The sequence below is a fragment of the Carassius carassius genome, chromosome 27 (genome assembly GCF_963082965.1).
Source record: "Carassius carassius chromosome 27, fCarCar2.1, whole genome shotgun sequence".
Taxonomy (NCBI): Eukaryota; Metazoa; Chordata; class Actinopteri; order Cypriniformes; family Cyprinidae; genus Carassius; species Carassius carassius.
Genome location: NC_081781.1, coordinates 1,122,348 through 1,137,500, shown reverse-complemented (window position 1 = coordinate 1,137,500; position 15,153 = coordinate 1,122,348). Strand labels below are relative to the sequence as shown.

Genomic DNA, 15,153 nt, shown 5'->3' with positions numbered 1-15,153 from the left:
GGGACGAGAGCGCGGCTGGAGACAGGCTCTTCTCTCGGATGAGGCCCAGGATGCACAGCGTCTTCTCTCGGGACGGATCCGAGGCGGACACTTTCTGCAGGATCTGTGAGGAGAGGATCAGGATTAGCGGAGCACACGGCTGAGCTAGGGAGCGTGTTTCAGGACGCACCTCTTGACTGTACTGTGCGATGATGCTCTGGACGGCACCCATGCTTGTGGCCTGCATCATGAGCGTCACGGCCTGACCCTTCCGGATCTTCACCACACCCTGAAACACCTGAGGATTGTTGTAGCACGCCGACAGGGTCGCTATCGCCATCACCTGGTCGGAGGAGGAACAACACCATACTACTGAGATCATGTTTTATATGCATGAGTTTTATACACTTTTTGGACTTGTTTTTATGGCCTCTTATGAAGCATTAAATAATAAAACCGTGTGAAGATCTTTCACATGTGTTTCAAATAAAAAAATTAAAATCGCGATTAATCATTTGACCGCACTAAATGAAAATTTTGCATTTCTCCCTCTTGCATTTTTTTATTTCATCTCTAATAGTTTTTCATTTAAAGAAATGTAAATCTTTTTAGTCATTTAAGTTTTAGTGCATGTTTGCATAGAAAAACAACGTAAAGCAGCAAAGAAAGTATCCATGCATTCATCTGTGCACAATTTCTATATTCCCTTTATTTATTTCTAAAGCATTGAATAATATAACCGTGTGCAGATCTTTTTGAGTTTCACATGTGTTTCAAATATTTCATATGTGATTTTAACTTGATTTTCACATGTGTTTTTTCTGTAAAGGTTTATATAATAGTTTTTATTCATATTGGGAATTAGTTTTTTATTTTTATATTTTCCTTTTAAATTTAGTTTATGTTTTAGTTATTTTGTTGTTTTAGTCATTCAATATTTTTTTGTTTAAAAAAGAAATTTTTATTAACTTTTATTTCAGTTTTAGTCATTTTATAACTTCACCTTTAAAACAGAAATCTGAAATCCTGGCGTCATAAATGAAGTAAAATAAGTTGAAATTTTTATATTCTATTTTGAATTCGTTTTTATTTTTGTATTTTATGTTATAATTTTATTAAAGTTTTAGTAATGTTGTTGGGCGTTTTGGTCATTTTATTAGTTTTTGTGTTTTTAATGGTTTTAGTTTGAATAATTTTAGCACTTCAACTTCTTTTTTAAGTGAAATAATATGTCAAAAAAAAATTATTTTCTTTCTTCATTTTAATTTCAGTTCAAGTTTTAGTAATTTTGTTATTAATTAAATTTTTTATAAATTTTATTTCATATTTATTTTTAGTGCTGTCAAACAATTAATCATGATTATCGCACCAAAAGAAGTTTTTATTTATATATGTGTGTGTGTACTGTGTATATTTATTATGTATATATAAATACACACACAGTATATATTTTTAACATATTTCCATGTACATATTTACATTAACATAATTTATATTATATCTAAATATTTTAAATGTATAAACATAACATATTTTTCTTAAATAAATACATGCATGTGTGTGTATTTATATATACACAATAAATATACACAGTAAACACACATATATTATGTAAACAAAAACGTTTATTTTGGATGCTATTAATCGCGATTAATCATTTGACCGCACTAATAATTTTAGTACTAAATGAAAATTTTTAATTTCGCCTTCGCAGCTTACTAATACTAAGTTTAAGTTTATTTATTTACCTTATTTAATCTCTAATAGTTTTTCATTTAAAGGAATGTAAATATTGTTAGTCATTTAAGTTTTAGTGCATGTTTGCATAGAAAAACAACGTACAGCAGCAAAGAAAGTATCCATGCATTCATCTGTGCACAATTTCTATATTCCCTTTATTTTTTTCTATTATCCGCATGCGCTCACTATTCTCTGTGTGAGACTTGAACACAGTCTGGTGTTTGTAAGCGCCATTAAACCGCACAGAAACAGATGAAGGTTCAGTGAGAGAAATGAATCAGACCTGAGGAATGGCACAGAAGTTGAAGACGCTCTGGTTGCGGAGGCGGGACAGATATTCGATGACGTCTGGGACGTGATGGAGAGCATCGGTCACCAGCAGGTTGAGACAGGACAGGGCAGAGCTCAGGTGCTGAGGACGAGCGAAATCCTCCAGACGGGACGCAAACTGACTCCAGGCCTGCGGCACACAAACAGACATCACATGCACGGACCACAATCCCACCAGCAAATCAATGCAAAAATGCTACGGTAAAAAACCGGGACATTTAATGTAGTTTTACAGTAAAACGCTGCACATACAGATCGAAGATTGAAAGAAAAAGCTATGCAAAACAAATCAAACATTTTGCATTGAATGACTAATGACTAGATGGAGTAAGACTATTGCACAGAAAACTATATAATACATCTTGAGCAGCATGACATTAATAACTGAAACCGAGGTGAAATGTAATCAATTGCATGCTTGTAGCAAAGCAATCCCAACTTGTTCAGAAAGAGAAACTTCTTTTATGACGTGCACAAGTCAATTGCATTTCTGATCTTAGATATGCACCAAAGCATTTAAAATCACAGTCTTTTCAAAAAAGATTTGTGGTGATGTTTTGGCAACCTCAGCTGCCCGGAAGAGAGCAGGGTTAAAGGCTTGTACCTCCTGCGGCCAGAAGGCTCTTCCTTCCTGTTGGTCCTCCAGATAGTCTCTGATGATGTTGGTCTTCTGGAGGAACAGACCCATGGAGTTGGCCAGCTCTGTGTCCCAGCCCACCTCAGCGTCCTCCAGTTGGGACGCCGAGAACAGACGGGACAGTCCGATCCCCACCAGACCCGCCACGTAATGACAGTACTGAGGGAGAAACATTTATACACATCCGGACAGATGTTTACAGCATTATGCATGACAAATGTCTCATGCAGAATGCCAGACATGCTTTAAAGTGTAATAAGAGCACTTCTGCATCGCTTTGGTGAATTATACGTCTGTAAATCTACATGCAGATGGATAAACAAGAAACTAACACATCAATAATACATCTGTAAAGTCAACCTTGTCCCACTCCTCCATGGATGAAACCTTCTTCTCCAGGAATTCGGACATTCCCACACCCATCCGGTAACAGATGTCTGAAATCACGTCGCGATACTCCTCGCCCAAGTTCCTGAACTCCACCGAAATCTGGAGGAAAGCGGAACGAAAGTGTGTATTAGAAAATGTATATGTACATTTATATGTGTATATGTATGTATATGTTGTGATGTGATGTTATATTGTGATTTGTTGTGTTGTGATTTACAGTTTTTTACAATACATTTAAGAAGTTTCCTAAACTCTTAACACGGTTAGCACAACATCCGTCTTTGTAGGCTATACAATTAACACATTTCTTGTTGCTTTGACACAAAATGCATAGAGTTAACACCAATTTACAAATGCTTTCACACTGTATGACAGAACAGATAACATCATGTTCAAAGACTAACTTACAACTAACTTACAAACCTAGAAGTTGGGGCCGATTAGATCACATTTATTTATTTACTTTTTATTCTTCTGTGGCTTTTTCTGTTCTGTAAATTTTGTATTTTCACATAATGACATAAATTATAAATAAATGACAGCTATATTGCATTTTTTCTAATGTCTTGTTGCAAATAAAGTCTGCAGCAGTTCTGTGTCTGTATTTTTTTTTTACATAAACTGAACATTTTATAAAGCTACTCTGAGATGGTCATTCATTTCTTGGATTGAATTTCATGATGCATTGAAATTGCATGCATTTACTAAACCCAACAAAACAAAAATGTAGCGAGGCTTCAAAAGAAACTCCAGTGCAAAACACAATCTATGATCAATATTATATACCGTCTATTGTATAAGAGTAGACCTGACACATAAAATAATGCAGTTCTGTCATTTCAGCTGATGATAGTGTTTTTTTGTCATTGTGTTATGATTGACTAATCGAACACGTGTTAGTGTTTTGAATAATTATTTGATTTTGAAACATGTTTGCAGTGTTTTGTTAGACAGTGTATTGTGTTAGTTTTGGGGTTTAGTTTACAATGTGTGATTTTGAGCATGAAATTAAATGTGTGTTTTAGGCGTGTTGGTGCGTTAAGAGTTTAGGAAACTTGTAAAATGTTTTGAAAAAATGGTCATAGCGATTTTAAAAAACTGTAATGTGATGTCATGTTTTGTGTTGTGATGTGCTGTTGTTATGTGTTTGATGTGATGTATTGTGATGTGATCTGTTGTGTTGCGTTGGACTTACCGTGGGGAAATCCTCCAGCACCTGCCGGTCTTTCTCTCTGCTCTCGCTGAAGCTCCACTCCGGCTGATAGAGGAACGTGTGGAAGTCCTGCAGCAATGGGACCTTCTTCTCCAGCGGGATGCTCATGTCATCCTCCACTGTGTCCAGAGCTCGCAGAACCAGGTAGAAAATACACACCGCATGCCTGAGTGAGAGATTGAACACCCATGAAGATCTGCAGTGCATTTGTAAACACCACAGCCTGAACAAACAGCATCTATACTGAGCAGCTGATATAAATACAACACAGCAGGTCCAGAGACATATCACACATGACAGAACGAATACCTTACATGTTTTACTTTAACATTATCCTAAAAATATGAAATGTGACCAATTTTTAGAAAGATAAATGCAAAATAGCAGATATTGTTCACAAGTATAAATTGTTATAGAATGTATATAAATCATATATAAATATAAAAACATCAGAGCTGCTATTATATAAACTTAAAAACTATATAAATATGCAATTTTGCACATACATGTTTGTCTCTGTGTATCGATTTATACAAGTATATGTACATTATTACTATCTTCTTTTTATAAAATATATTGCATTATGCAATATATGTATGTTTCTGAATGTATATTTTGTCTGCGTGTATACACAGTAACACATAGAGGCCTAACCAAAATTACAGATATTTTACAGAAATTAGATTTCTTCCACATTTCTTCAGAAATTTGCTGTTTTACACTTTTATTATCGTATATAATATACTGCACACACATAAACATACATACATCCATAATACATATGAATGCATGCAGATTTATAACTTCTATTATAAAAGTTATAAATTAGAAACTATAGAAATCTGCTGTTTTGCACAAATACACAAACAAGATTACAAGATTTTAGTATGTAGGCTACTTAGAGAATGCATGCAGGTTTGTTTTATGTGCATGAAAAATAGGCATATTGCACAAATGCACAGCTCGAGCAACTTCTTAAGAAGACACATGCTCGTCAAGGTCATTTATATATAACCACGAACATTGCAAACAAGTAAATGCGTGCAAAATGTGCATATGCTTCTAAAGCGGTTGTTTGGTGACGCCTCTCCCTCGGATCTTACCGTAGCTCTCCGTCCAGGGCCTGGATCACCGCCGCGAAGCTCCGGCTGGTCTGGTTCAGATACGCGTAGCAGGTCCGCAGGGTTTCGCTCATGGAGTCCTGGCAGGAGAAGCACACAAAGGAGGGGTGTCGGTGAGTCCGGAGCGGGTGAGAAGCACGGGTCACCAGCCGCCCTTCCTGCGCACTGCGCCGCCCGCCGGAGAGCACCGAGCGCAGAGACAACGAGCGCTTGATCACGGAGAACGGCGCTGCGCTCTTACCGCCGACCACAGCCATGAGCGAACGAGCTCCTGCAGCTCCTGCTTCTGTTTACAAGCAGTGCACAACTTTTAAACTTCAGTTAAACTCTAAGTAAAGCCATTCGCCAGAGGGGAAGTGAAACCGAACACGTTCTTAAAGCACGCCTATATGTAATCTGATATAAGAGCGTTTCACCTCATATTGAGGTTTACGCACATTTATTCTCCTCCCCGTTATTAACAATAAAGCACGCGCATGTTTTCAGAGCGACTGCAGAATACCGCGCAGTTCGCCAAGTCCGCACTTCATGTCGAGTCATGTCTGGACACACCTACTCAAACACTCTTCAACACTTTAAAAAAACAGAAAAGTGATCCTAACTGTGTGTGGGACAAATGTGGTGACCGAAACTTGAAAATAAAATAATAATAATTATAAAAAAATTAATTAAAACTCATCTCGACCACAAAGATCTTTTTTTTTTCTTTTTTTTACCGAGATTTTTAACTGAGAACAATATTTGGGTGCAAAAAAAAAAAAAAATCTAAATGAATCGCTTTTAAAGTTGTTCAAATTAAGTTCTTAGCAATGCATATTACTAATCAAAAATTAAGTTTTGATAAATTTACGGTACACTGTAAAAATTATTGTAAAAGACTGTAAAAATGCTACAGTAAAAACCTGTTAATTGGTTATCAGTAAATTTCCATACTATATGGTGAATAACTGTAATTACATTTACGGTTAATAACTGTAATTACATTTAATGTAATTGTACAGTAAAATTACGTTAAAATTACAGTTTTTGGAAGTGAAAAAGAAAAAGTCATTGTTGAATTTACAGTGAAAAACTGTAAATTGGATCTCCCAGAATTCCGTGCATGACACTTCCTATTTGATGTTTTTTTATTGAAATAATTATGTTTCTTCTTAGTTTTTTTTTTATCAGTTATCAACTTATCAGTTGTGTAGGCTACATTAGGGTTTTATCTTTCATCTAAAGTTGTTAAATTAATGTTTATTGCATTATTTCAGTATAATGTGTGTTACCATGATGGTGTTTAGAGTTTGGTGGTTATTAGTACATTACAATGGTTCAAAACAGACATTAGTATTTCAATATGTTGGTTTATTAACATCAGATCAGTTAATTAAATTCTGTATTTTATTGTAAATTTAAGTCTGTAAAACCTAAAATGTTGCTACCATATTTTTAACAGTAAAGTTCTGGCAATCACAGCTGCCAGTATTTTACCGTAAATTTCACAGATTTTTTTTACAGTGTAGGAAATTGACAAAATATCTTCATGTAACATGCTCTTTCTACAAATATATCTCTGTATAATAATAAATAAAAAATTAAAAAAGTAAATTTTTAATGACATTGACACATGGAATGTTCTCATATTTATCTACAAATTTCACACATGTCCAAACCTATGGCTAGTAGTGCATAGGCATATATTAAAATGAGTATAAATTGCATTTATACAAACTAATATAGAGGTATGTATTCTTTGCATGCACCATGCAAATCTCTTATATTAATAAGATATCTATCTATCTATCTAATGTCATTGTGGATGTGGATTAGCTGTCAAACACCCTGTCTCACCCTCCAGTCCTCAAAGCTCATTATATAAGACGAATCCTGGCTCTCCTGTCTGGTAAAACTAACCTTCATCTTCAAACCAGGATTAAATCAAATCCATCTGATGCTGACACGTTTATGCACTGCTTGCTGGAAAAGCATAATAATGTGACATCTTCAAAACTGCAGCTGATGCAATTAAAGTTTAATCTCTGCTTAATCATCTTTAAATTTAATGCTTTTAATTCTCAGTAATAAATAAATCTGACGTGCATAATGACAGATAAATGCAAAACATGTATTGTGCATGGACATGCATGCACAGGGAATGAATATTAGAGATGGATGCTTAAAATGCATTTACTTACATAATCCAATTTAGGCATTACAGAACTACAGCCTCCTAATTTGTATTTAAAGAGGTTGATTATTTCTTCCGGGTGTCCTAGAGACTTGAGGATGTCCATTTTCGCCAGTGTGTTTATGAGGACGCTTTTCTTAACAGGTGAGCTGAAATTCACGCGCTGCTATTTCCATTCAAACTCTCTAGAGATCCAGGACAGCATCAGCTAACAGCGCAGCTACAATCCCTCACTCACACGATCGACTGACTCTTCTGATTGGCTGAGGCGTCATGGGCTTAGAGCGCATCGGCCAATGAGAAGCGAGAGCGTCTGGTGTGATGGCCCGCCCAGTAGCCTGTAGGATGGACGCAGAGCTCATGCGAGGCGCTGATTGGTCAAGGCTGATGATGACATTGAGAGGTATTACGCAGAGCCCTTAAATATGAGAGTTGCGACACTCTTTGATCTCGCCGCCACGCTGTCACGTGGTTCATGTAGCTCTCAATAGTTCCAAACAACTCCGCGCTGTCAACCAGTTTGAATGGTTTTAAGCGGGTCAGACAAGCTTCAACTATATTTGCAGCAATTATAGGCACATATTGACGAATAATATGTATTGATTATTACGTTGACACTTGCATTACATACATATAATAGCATTTTTTCCTGTGGAGTGGCGGAAACACGGCATTAATCAGTTTTTGTGTTTAATTTTGGAGGGAAGATCGGGCGGCAACGACTATATTACAGCATTTTCCCGGCAAATATTAACGCGTATGAACTGATTACTGTGTTTACTATACTTAAAGTGTGTTCTCTTTTCCTAAATACGATCCATAACAATACCGTTAACGGGATTCATTTCAGTATGGTTAACTCCTTCATCCTTCCCTAAACATAGGCTAAACCTTCCCGAAACATAAGTGTACTGTTAATATTAACCTACAGTATGTCTGTATACTAATAATATATACACATACAAAAAAAAAAAAAAAGTTATCCTAAGAACTAATTTGTCCTAATAAGAAGGTTTTATGACAACTTTAGATTCATTTCAAATGAAAATATATACACACACCCACACATGCATATACACATATGTACATAAACACACATACTTTACATATAATGAGTTTGTGTGTACACATATACACATATGTATATAAATTATATATATATATACACACATACACAGATAAACACTATATGTAATGTGTTTATTATACACACACATATATATATATATATATATATATATATATAATTAAATAAATGTATATATAATATAGAGTAGTCAAAATTAGAAATGGATCAAAAAAGTGAATCAAAGTTGTCTTAAAACCTGCTTCTTAGGAATTGGCCAGCCACTTCGGACCAGACTTCTCCAGACAATAGATGGATGTACTAGGGTCCAACAGTTTTCTGCAGCTCTGAGCTGATGGTACTGCTGGACATCTTCTAATTGCAGGGCAGGTAAGCATGATGTGCCTTTCATCTGCTGCAGTAAGTTTCTTTGGGTGACATTGCTGACCAGTCCTCAATTTTCCTGTTCCTCCAATTACCAGAGCAGCAGTGTACATGTGCTTCTTTCATCAAAAATTTTAAGAGCAATGAACATGAGTTATGCAGCTGAAATTCTTCACTGTATTCTAAATAACTATTAAAATCATGACTTCAGTTTTTTGGTCAAAAGTCAGTCTCAAATGGTTTCACATGTCAGCCTCTTCAATTTAAAAATAGATTAATAATCTTTCTTTTTGCAATTATATTTTTTATTTGCTGGGATCATCCACATTTATGCAACATATCCTATCATCACAATGCACTGTCTAACAAACGGTCTGTGTAACTTTAATGACTAAATAAACCAAAGAACAACCTTGCAAGATACAAGTTAGCTATGTTATCTAGTTGAGCTAGTAAAAATAAATAAAAAACAAAAATTCTAGTTAAACTAGCTAAAGTTAATTGTAATCAGGTGTACTAATACGGTCGCAAACAAGTGTTAATCACTTTAACAACAAATCTAATAAACGACGATAAACGTTGTATGCCAACGAACTTGAAGAAAATTTGAGGTAAATGTAGCCCATCATCAGATTATGGTAGCTAATATTAGTTAAGTGTTTGTTACTTAACCAGCGATTAAGAGTCTACCTACCTCAGGCTCCAGTAAACATTAATAAAGCTGGCAGCATGAAATACAACTATTATATAGATTCATGAGAGGTCGGCTAATGCGTTCAAATGTCGAAAATATAGTGATTTCATCAATTTACCAGCGAGCTTACTTCAGAAACATTGAAAATGTGTGGAGTTCAGCGCTGGAACTATCAGTGTTTGGAACTATTGGCTGCTCCACGACACGCGTTACTTCCGCATTCCAAAGTTCCTATGGCAGTCTATGGGAGTGTCGCAACTCTGTTTTTCAACGGCTCTGGTATTACGAACACAGGGATGGGGTAAATACAAAGAAACGGAGTCACCTCAGTTTGCGAATTAGAGCTGAAGCATAACAATTATTAACTTAATTACTTATAAGACCAAAATGGTTTTATATAATATAAAACCACTGTAATTTAACATTATTTGTCTGCATTACATATCTGACACTGGAGCACAAAATAAGTCATAAGTAGCATTTGTAGCAATAGCCAACAATACATTGTAAGATATCAAAATGATAAATTTTGTCTATTATGACAAAAATCATTAGGAAATTAGGTAAAGATCATGTTCCATGAAGGTATTTAGTACATTTCCTAAAGTGAATAAATAAATACTTTTTTTATTAGTAATATGCATTGCTAAAAAATCATATGAACAACTTTAAAGACGATTCTTTTTAATATTCAGATTTATTTATTTATTTTTGCTCCCTCAGATTCCAGATTTTCAAATAGTTGCATCTCAGACAAATATTGTCCTCCTAACAAACCAGACATCAATTGAAAGCTAATTTATAGGGCTATTTAAAAAGAAAAAGACCTGTATGACTGGTTTTTGGTCCAGGGTGACATATTGTGATTTGCATGTGTTCTTATTACATTTCAGTAGCCAACAATAAAAATGTAAAGGGATTCAAGAACACATTGTTAGCCTACAGTAATAGTCATAGTAATAGTAATAGTAATAGTAATAGTAATAGTAATAGTAATAGTAATAGTATTAGTAATATTGATAGTAATAGTGATAATAGTAATAGTGATAGTAATAGTGATAATAGTAATAGTGATAGTAATAGTGATAATAGTAATAGTGATAGTAATAGTGATAGTAATAGTGATAATAGTAATAGTGATAGTAATAGTGATATTAATAGTAATAGTGATAGTAATAGTGATAGTAATAGTGATAATAGTAATAGTGATAGTAATAGTGATAGTAATAGTGATAATAGTAATAGTGATAGTAATAGTGATATTAATAGTAATAGTGATAGTAATAGTGATAATAGTAATAGTGATAGTAATAGTGATAATAGTAATAGTGATAGTAATAGTGATATTAATAGTAATAGTGATAGTAATAGTGATAATAGTAATAGTGATAGTAATAGTGATAGTAATAGTGATAATAGTGATAGTAATAGTGATAATAGTAATAGTAATAGTGATAGTAATAGTAATAGTTATAATAGTAATAGTAATAGTGATAGTAATAGTGATAATAGTAATAGAAATAGTGATAGTAATAGTGATAGTAATAGTGATAATAGTAATAGTGATAGTAATAGTAATAGCAATAATAGTTACAGTAATAGTCATAGTCATGGTCATAGTTATAGTAATAGTAATAGTGATAATATTGATAGTAATAGTAATAGTAATAGTAATAGTAATAGTAATAGTAATAGCAATAATAGCAATAATAGTAATAGTTATAGTTATAGTAATAGTGATAGTAATAGTAATAGTAATAGTGATAATAGGGATAATAGTGATAATAGTTATTGTAATAGTGATAATAGGGTATAGTAATAGTAATAGTCATAGTCATAGTAATAGTAATAGTAATAGTAATAGTAATAGTAATAGTAATAGTGATAGTGATAGTAATAGTAATAGTAATAGTGATAATAGTGATAATAGTTATTGTAATAGTGATAATAGTGATAGTAATAGTCATAGTTATAGTTATAGTAATAGTGATAGTAATAGTAATAGTAATAGTAATAGTAATAGTAATAGTAAAAGTAATATTAATAATAGTGATTTTAATACTGATAATAGTAATATTGATAGTTATAGTAATAGTGATAATAATGATTGTAATAGTGATAATAGTGATAGTTATAGTAATAGTAATAGTGATAATAGTAATATTCATAGTTATAGTAATAGTGATAATAGTGATAGTAATAGTCATAGTTATAGTAATAGTAATAGTAATAGTAATAGTAATAGTGATAGTGATAGTAATAGTAATAGTAAAAGTAATATTAATAATAGTGATTTTAATACTGATAATAGTAATATTGATAGTTATAGTAATAGTGATAATAATGATTGTAATAGTGATAATAGTGATAGTTATAGTAATAGTAATAGTGATAATAGTAATATTCATAGTTATAGTAATAGTGATAATAATGATTGTAATAGTGATAATAGTGATAGTGATAGTGATAGTAATAGTAATAGTGATAGTAATAGTAATAGTTATAATAGTAATAGTAATAGTGATAGTAATAGTGATAATAGTAATAGAAATAGTGATAGTAATAGTGATAGTAATAGTGATAATAGTAATAGTGATAGTAATAGTAATAGCAATAATAGTCATAGTCATGGTCATAGTCATGGTCATAGTTATAGTAATAGTAATAGTGATAAAATTGATAGTAATAGTAATAGTAATAGTAATAGTAATAGCAATAATAGTAATAGTTATAGTTATAGTAATAGTGATAGTAATAGTAATAGTAATAGTGATAATAGGGATAATAGTGATAATAGTTATTGTAATAGTGATAATAGGGTATAGTAATAGTAATAGTAATAGTCATAGTCATAGTAATAGTAATAGTAATAGTGATAGTGATAGTAATAGTAATAGTAATAGTAATAGTAATAGTAATAGTGATAATAGTGATAATAGTTATTGTAATAGTGATAATAGTGATAGTAATAGTCATAGTTATAGTTATAGTAATAGTGATAGTAATAGTAATAGTAATAGTAATAGTAATAGTAATAGTAATAGTAAAAGTAATATTAATAATAGTGATTTTAATACTGATAATAGTAATATTGATAGTTATAGTAATAGTGATAATAATGATTGTAATAGTGATAATAGTGATAGTTATAGTAATAGTAATAGTGATAATAGTAATATTCATAGTTATAGTAATAGTGATAATAGTGATAGTAATAGTCATAGTTATAGTTATAGTAATAGTAATAGTAATAGTAATAGTAATAGTGATAGTGATAGTAATAGTAATAGTAAAAGTAATATTAATAATAGTGATTTTAATACTGATAATAGTAATATTGATAGTTATAGTAATAGTGATAATAATGATTGTAATAGTGATAATAGTGATAGTTATAGTAATAGTAATAGTGATAATAGTAATATTCATAGTTATAGTAATAGTGATAATAATGATTGTAATAGTGATAATAGTTATAGTGATAGTGATAGTAATAGTAATAGTGATAATAGTAATATTCATAGTTATAGTAATAGTGATAATAGTGATAGTTATAGCTCCTATAATGTGAACGAGCCTTTAGTCTTTGACAAATAAAAATTATTAGGGCAGTTGTTTTTAATTGTCAAATTGTTATTTGAGTTTATTGCTATGGTCAGTTAAAGAAAAACTTGTTCTCTGTGAAAGAATAAAGTTGAATCTGAAATTACAAACAGTTTAATCAAATTTTCACACAGATGTTGTGTGGCACAACAACAGTTAAACATGGAGTGAGTTGTTTCGCGTACATACAGTTATATACATTTCATATTATAGAATGCTGCTACAAGAAAATAATTACATTTTGACTGTTTTCTTTACTGTCTAATGAAAATCATAAATGATGTATAATGAGAGATCAGATGCATTAGTTCAGATTAACTTTACAAGTTTTTCAGCTGGCCAACATTAACCCTGTTTTCTATATAGAAATAAATATAAGAATTAAAAATCAGATACATTTAAAGGCGCTCAGTTGCAGGAAAAGGGATTTTCTTAGATTTAAAAAGGAAGTAAAATTTGTGGTGAGGGTTATTTTTTTACATAAAGTTTCAAGGAAGTGGCTTTCTAGACAGGAAGTTGGTGAACTAATGCTGGTGCGTCTGGCTGCTAACGCAAAGATTTCATGTCAACAATGGATGCCATCAACAATGAAAACCTAAACTGCAACAAATCTGAATTTTCTTTGCGGACAACGAACAGGTCAATTGTGAGCAGGAATAACATATTCCTGCTCACAATATTCCTGCTCACATATTCCTGTTGGGGAAGTCGTGGCCTGGTGGTTAGAGAATCGGACTCCCAATCGAAGGGTTGTGGGTTCGAGTCCCAGGCCGGCAGGAATTGTGGGTGGGGGGAGTGCATGTACAGTTCTCTCACCACCCTCAATACCACGACTGAGGTGCCCTTGAGCAAGGCATCGAACCCCCAACTGCTCCCCGGGCGCCGCAGCATAAATGGCTGCCCACTGCTCCGGGTGTGTGTTCACAGTGTGTGTGTGTTCACTGCTCTGTGTGTGTGCACTTTGGATGGGTTAAATGCAGAGCACAAATTCTGAGTATGGGTCACCATACTTGGCCGAATGTCACTTCACTTCACATATTGCAAGTTCTTATCTGCTCATAAACATGAATGTTCATCATGACAAAACAAAATAAAATAAATGTTTCCCTGCAGATATAGTGTGAAGGAAAAAAGACAAGTATCCATTAAAATACAGCAGAGTGATATGGGAGAGGAAAAACATTGGAACAAAATCCAATTACTACATTTATTTGAGAAAAGTGTTGTTTGCCTGTGTGAAACTTGCTATACCACTATGAATTTTTTAAAAAGCAATAGTTCACCAAAAAAAGATAAATCTGTTGTTAATGTACTCACCCCTCAGGTCATCCAAGATTAGGATGAGTTTGTTTCTTCATCAGATTTGGAGAAATGTAGCATTGCATCAGTGTGTCAGCAATGGAAGTGAATGGGTGCCGTCAGAATGAGAGTACAAACAGCTGATAAAAACATCACAATAATCCACAGCACTCCAGTCCATCAGTTAATGTCTTGAGAAGACCAAAACTGGAGGAAGAGTTATTATGGACTATGTATTTGAGTTAAAAACATCTTAATGCTGGATGTGTTTCATCTTTTGTCTTCTCCAGATGTTAACTGATGGACTGCAGTGCTGTGGATTATTGTGATGTTTTTATCAGCTGTTTGTACTCTCATTCTGACGGCACCCATTCACTGTGATGCATACTACATTTCTCCAAATCTGATGAAGAAACAAACTCATCGTGATCTTGGATGGAGCAATTTTTTTTTATTTTGGGTGAGCTATTGCTCTAACACGTTCATTTATACTAACAGAATGCTACACAAATGGTTTAAAATGA

At 33.0% G+C, this 15,153-nt stretch overlaps 1 protein-coding gene across 2 annotated transcripts in view; it reads right to left on the bottom strand.

Moving 5' to 3' along the window:
- Nucleotides 1-7,815, bottom strand: part of LOC132106390 (squalene synthase-like) — an 8,070-nt gene extending 255 nt beyond the window's left edge. The window contains exons 1-8 of one of the 2 annotated variants that reach the window (XM_059512023.1): nucleotides 7,591-7,815; nucleotides 5,393-5,490; nucleotides 4,272-4,455; nucleotides 3,047-3,175; nucleotides 2,654-2,845; nucleotides 2,003-2,179; nucleotides 170-322; nucleotides 1-103 (exon numbers count right to left, since the gene is read on the bottom strand). The exon at nucleotides 1-103 is cut by the window's left edge and continues 255 nt beyond it. In XM_059512023.1, the coding sequence (XP_059368006.1) occupies nucleotides 1-103; nucleotides 170-322; nucleotides 2,003-2,179; nucleotides 2,654-2,845; nucleotides 3,047-3,175; nucleotides 4,272-4,455; nucleotides 5,393-5,490; nucleotides 7,591-7,689 (1,135 nt within the window). In that variant the 5' untranslated portion in view covers nucleotides 7,690-7,815. Of the gene's footprint in view, nucleotides 104-169; nucleotides 323-2,002; nucleotides 2,180-2,653; nucleotides 2,846-3,046; nucleotides 3,176-4,271; nucleotides 4,456-5,392; nucleotides 5,789-7,590 lie in introns of those variants that run through there. The other variant, XM_059512022.1, reaches the window with a different exon arrangement.
- Nucleotides 7,816-15,153: the final 7,338 nt, after the last annotated feature.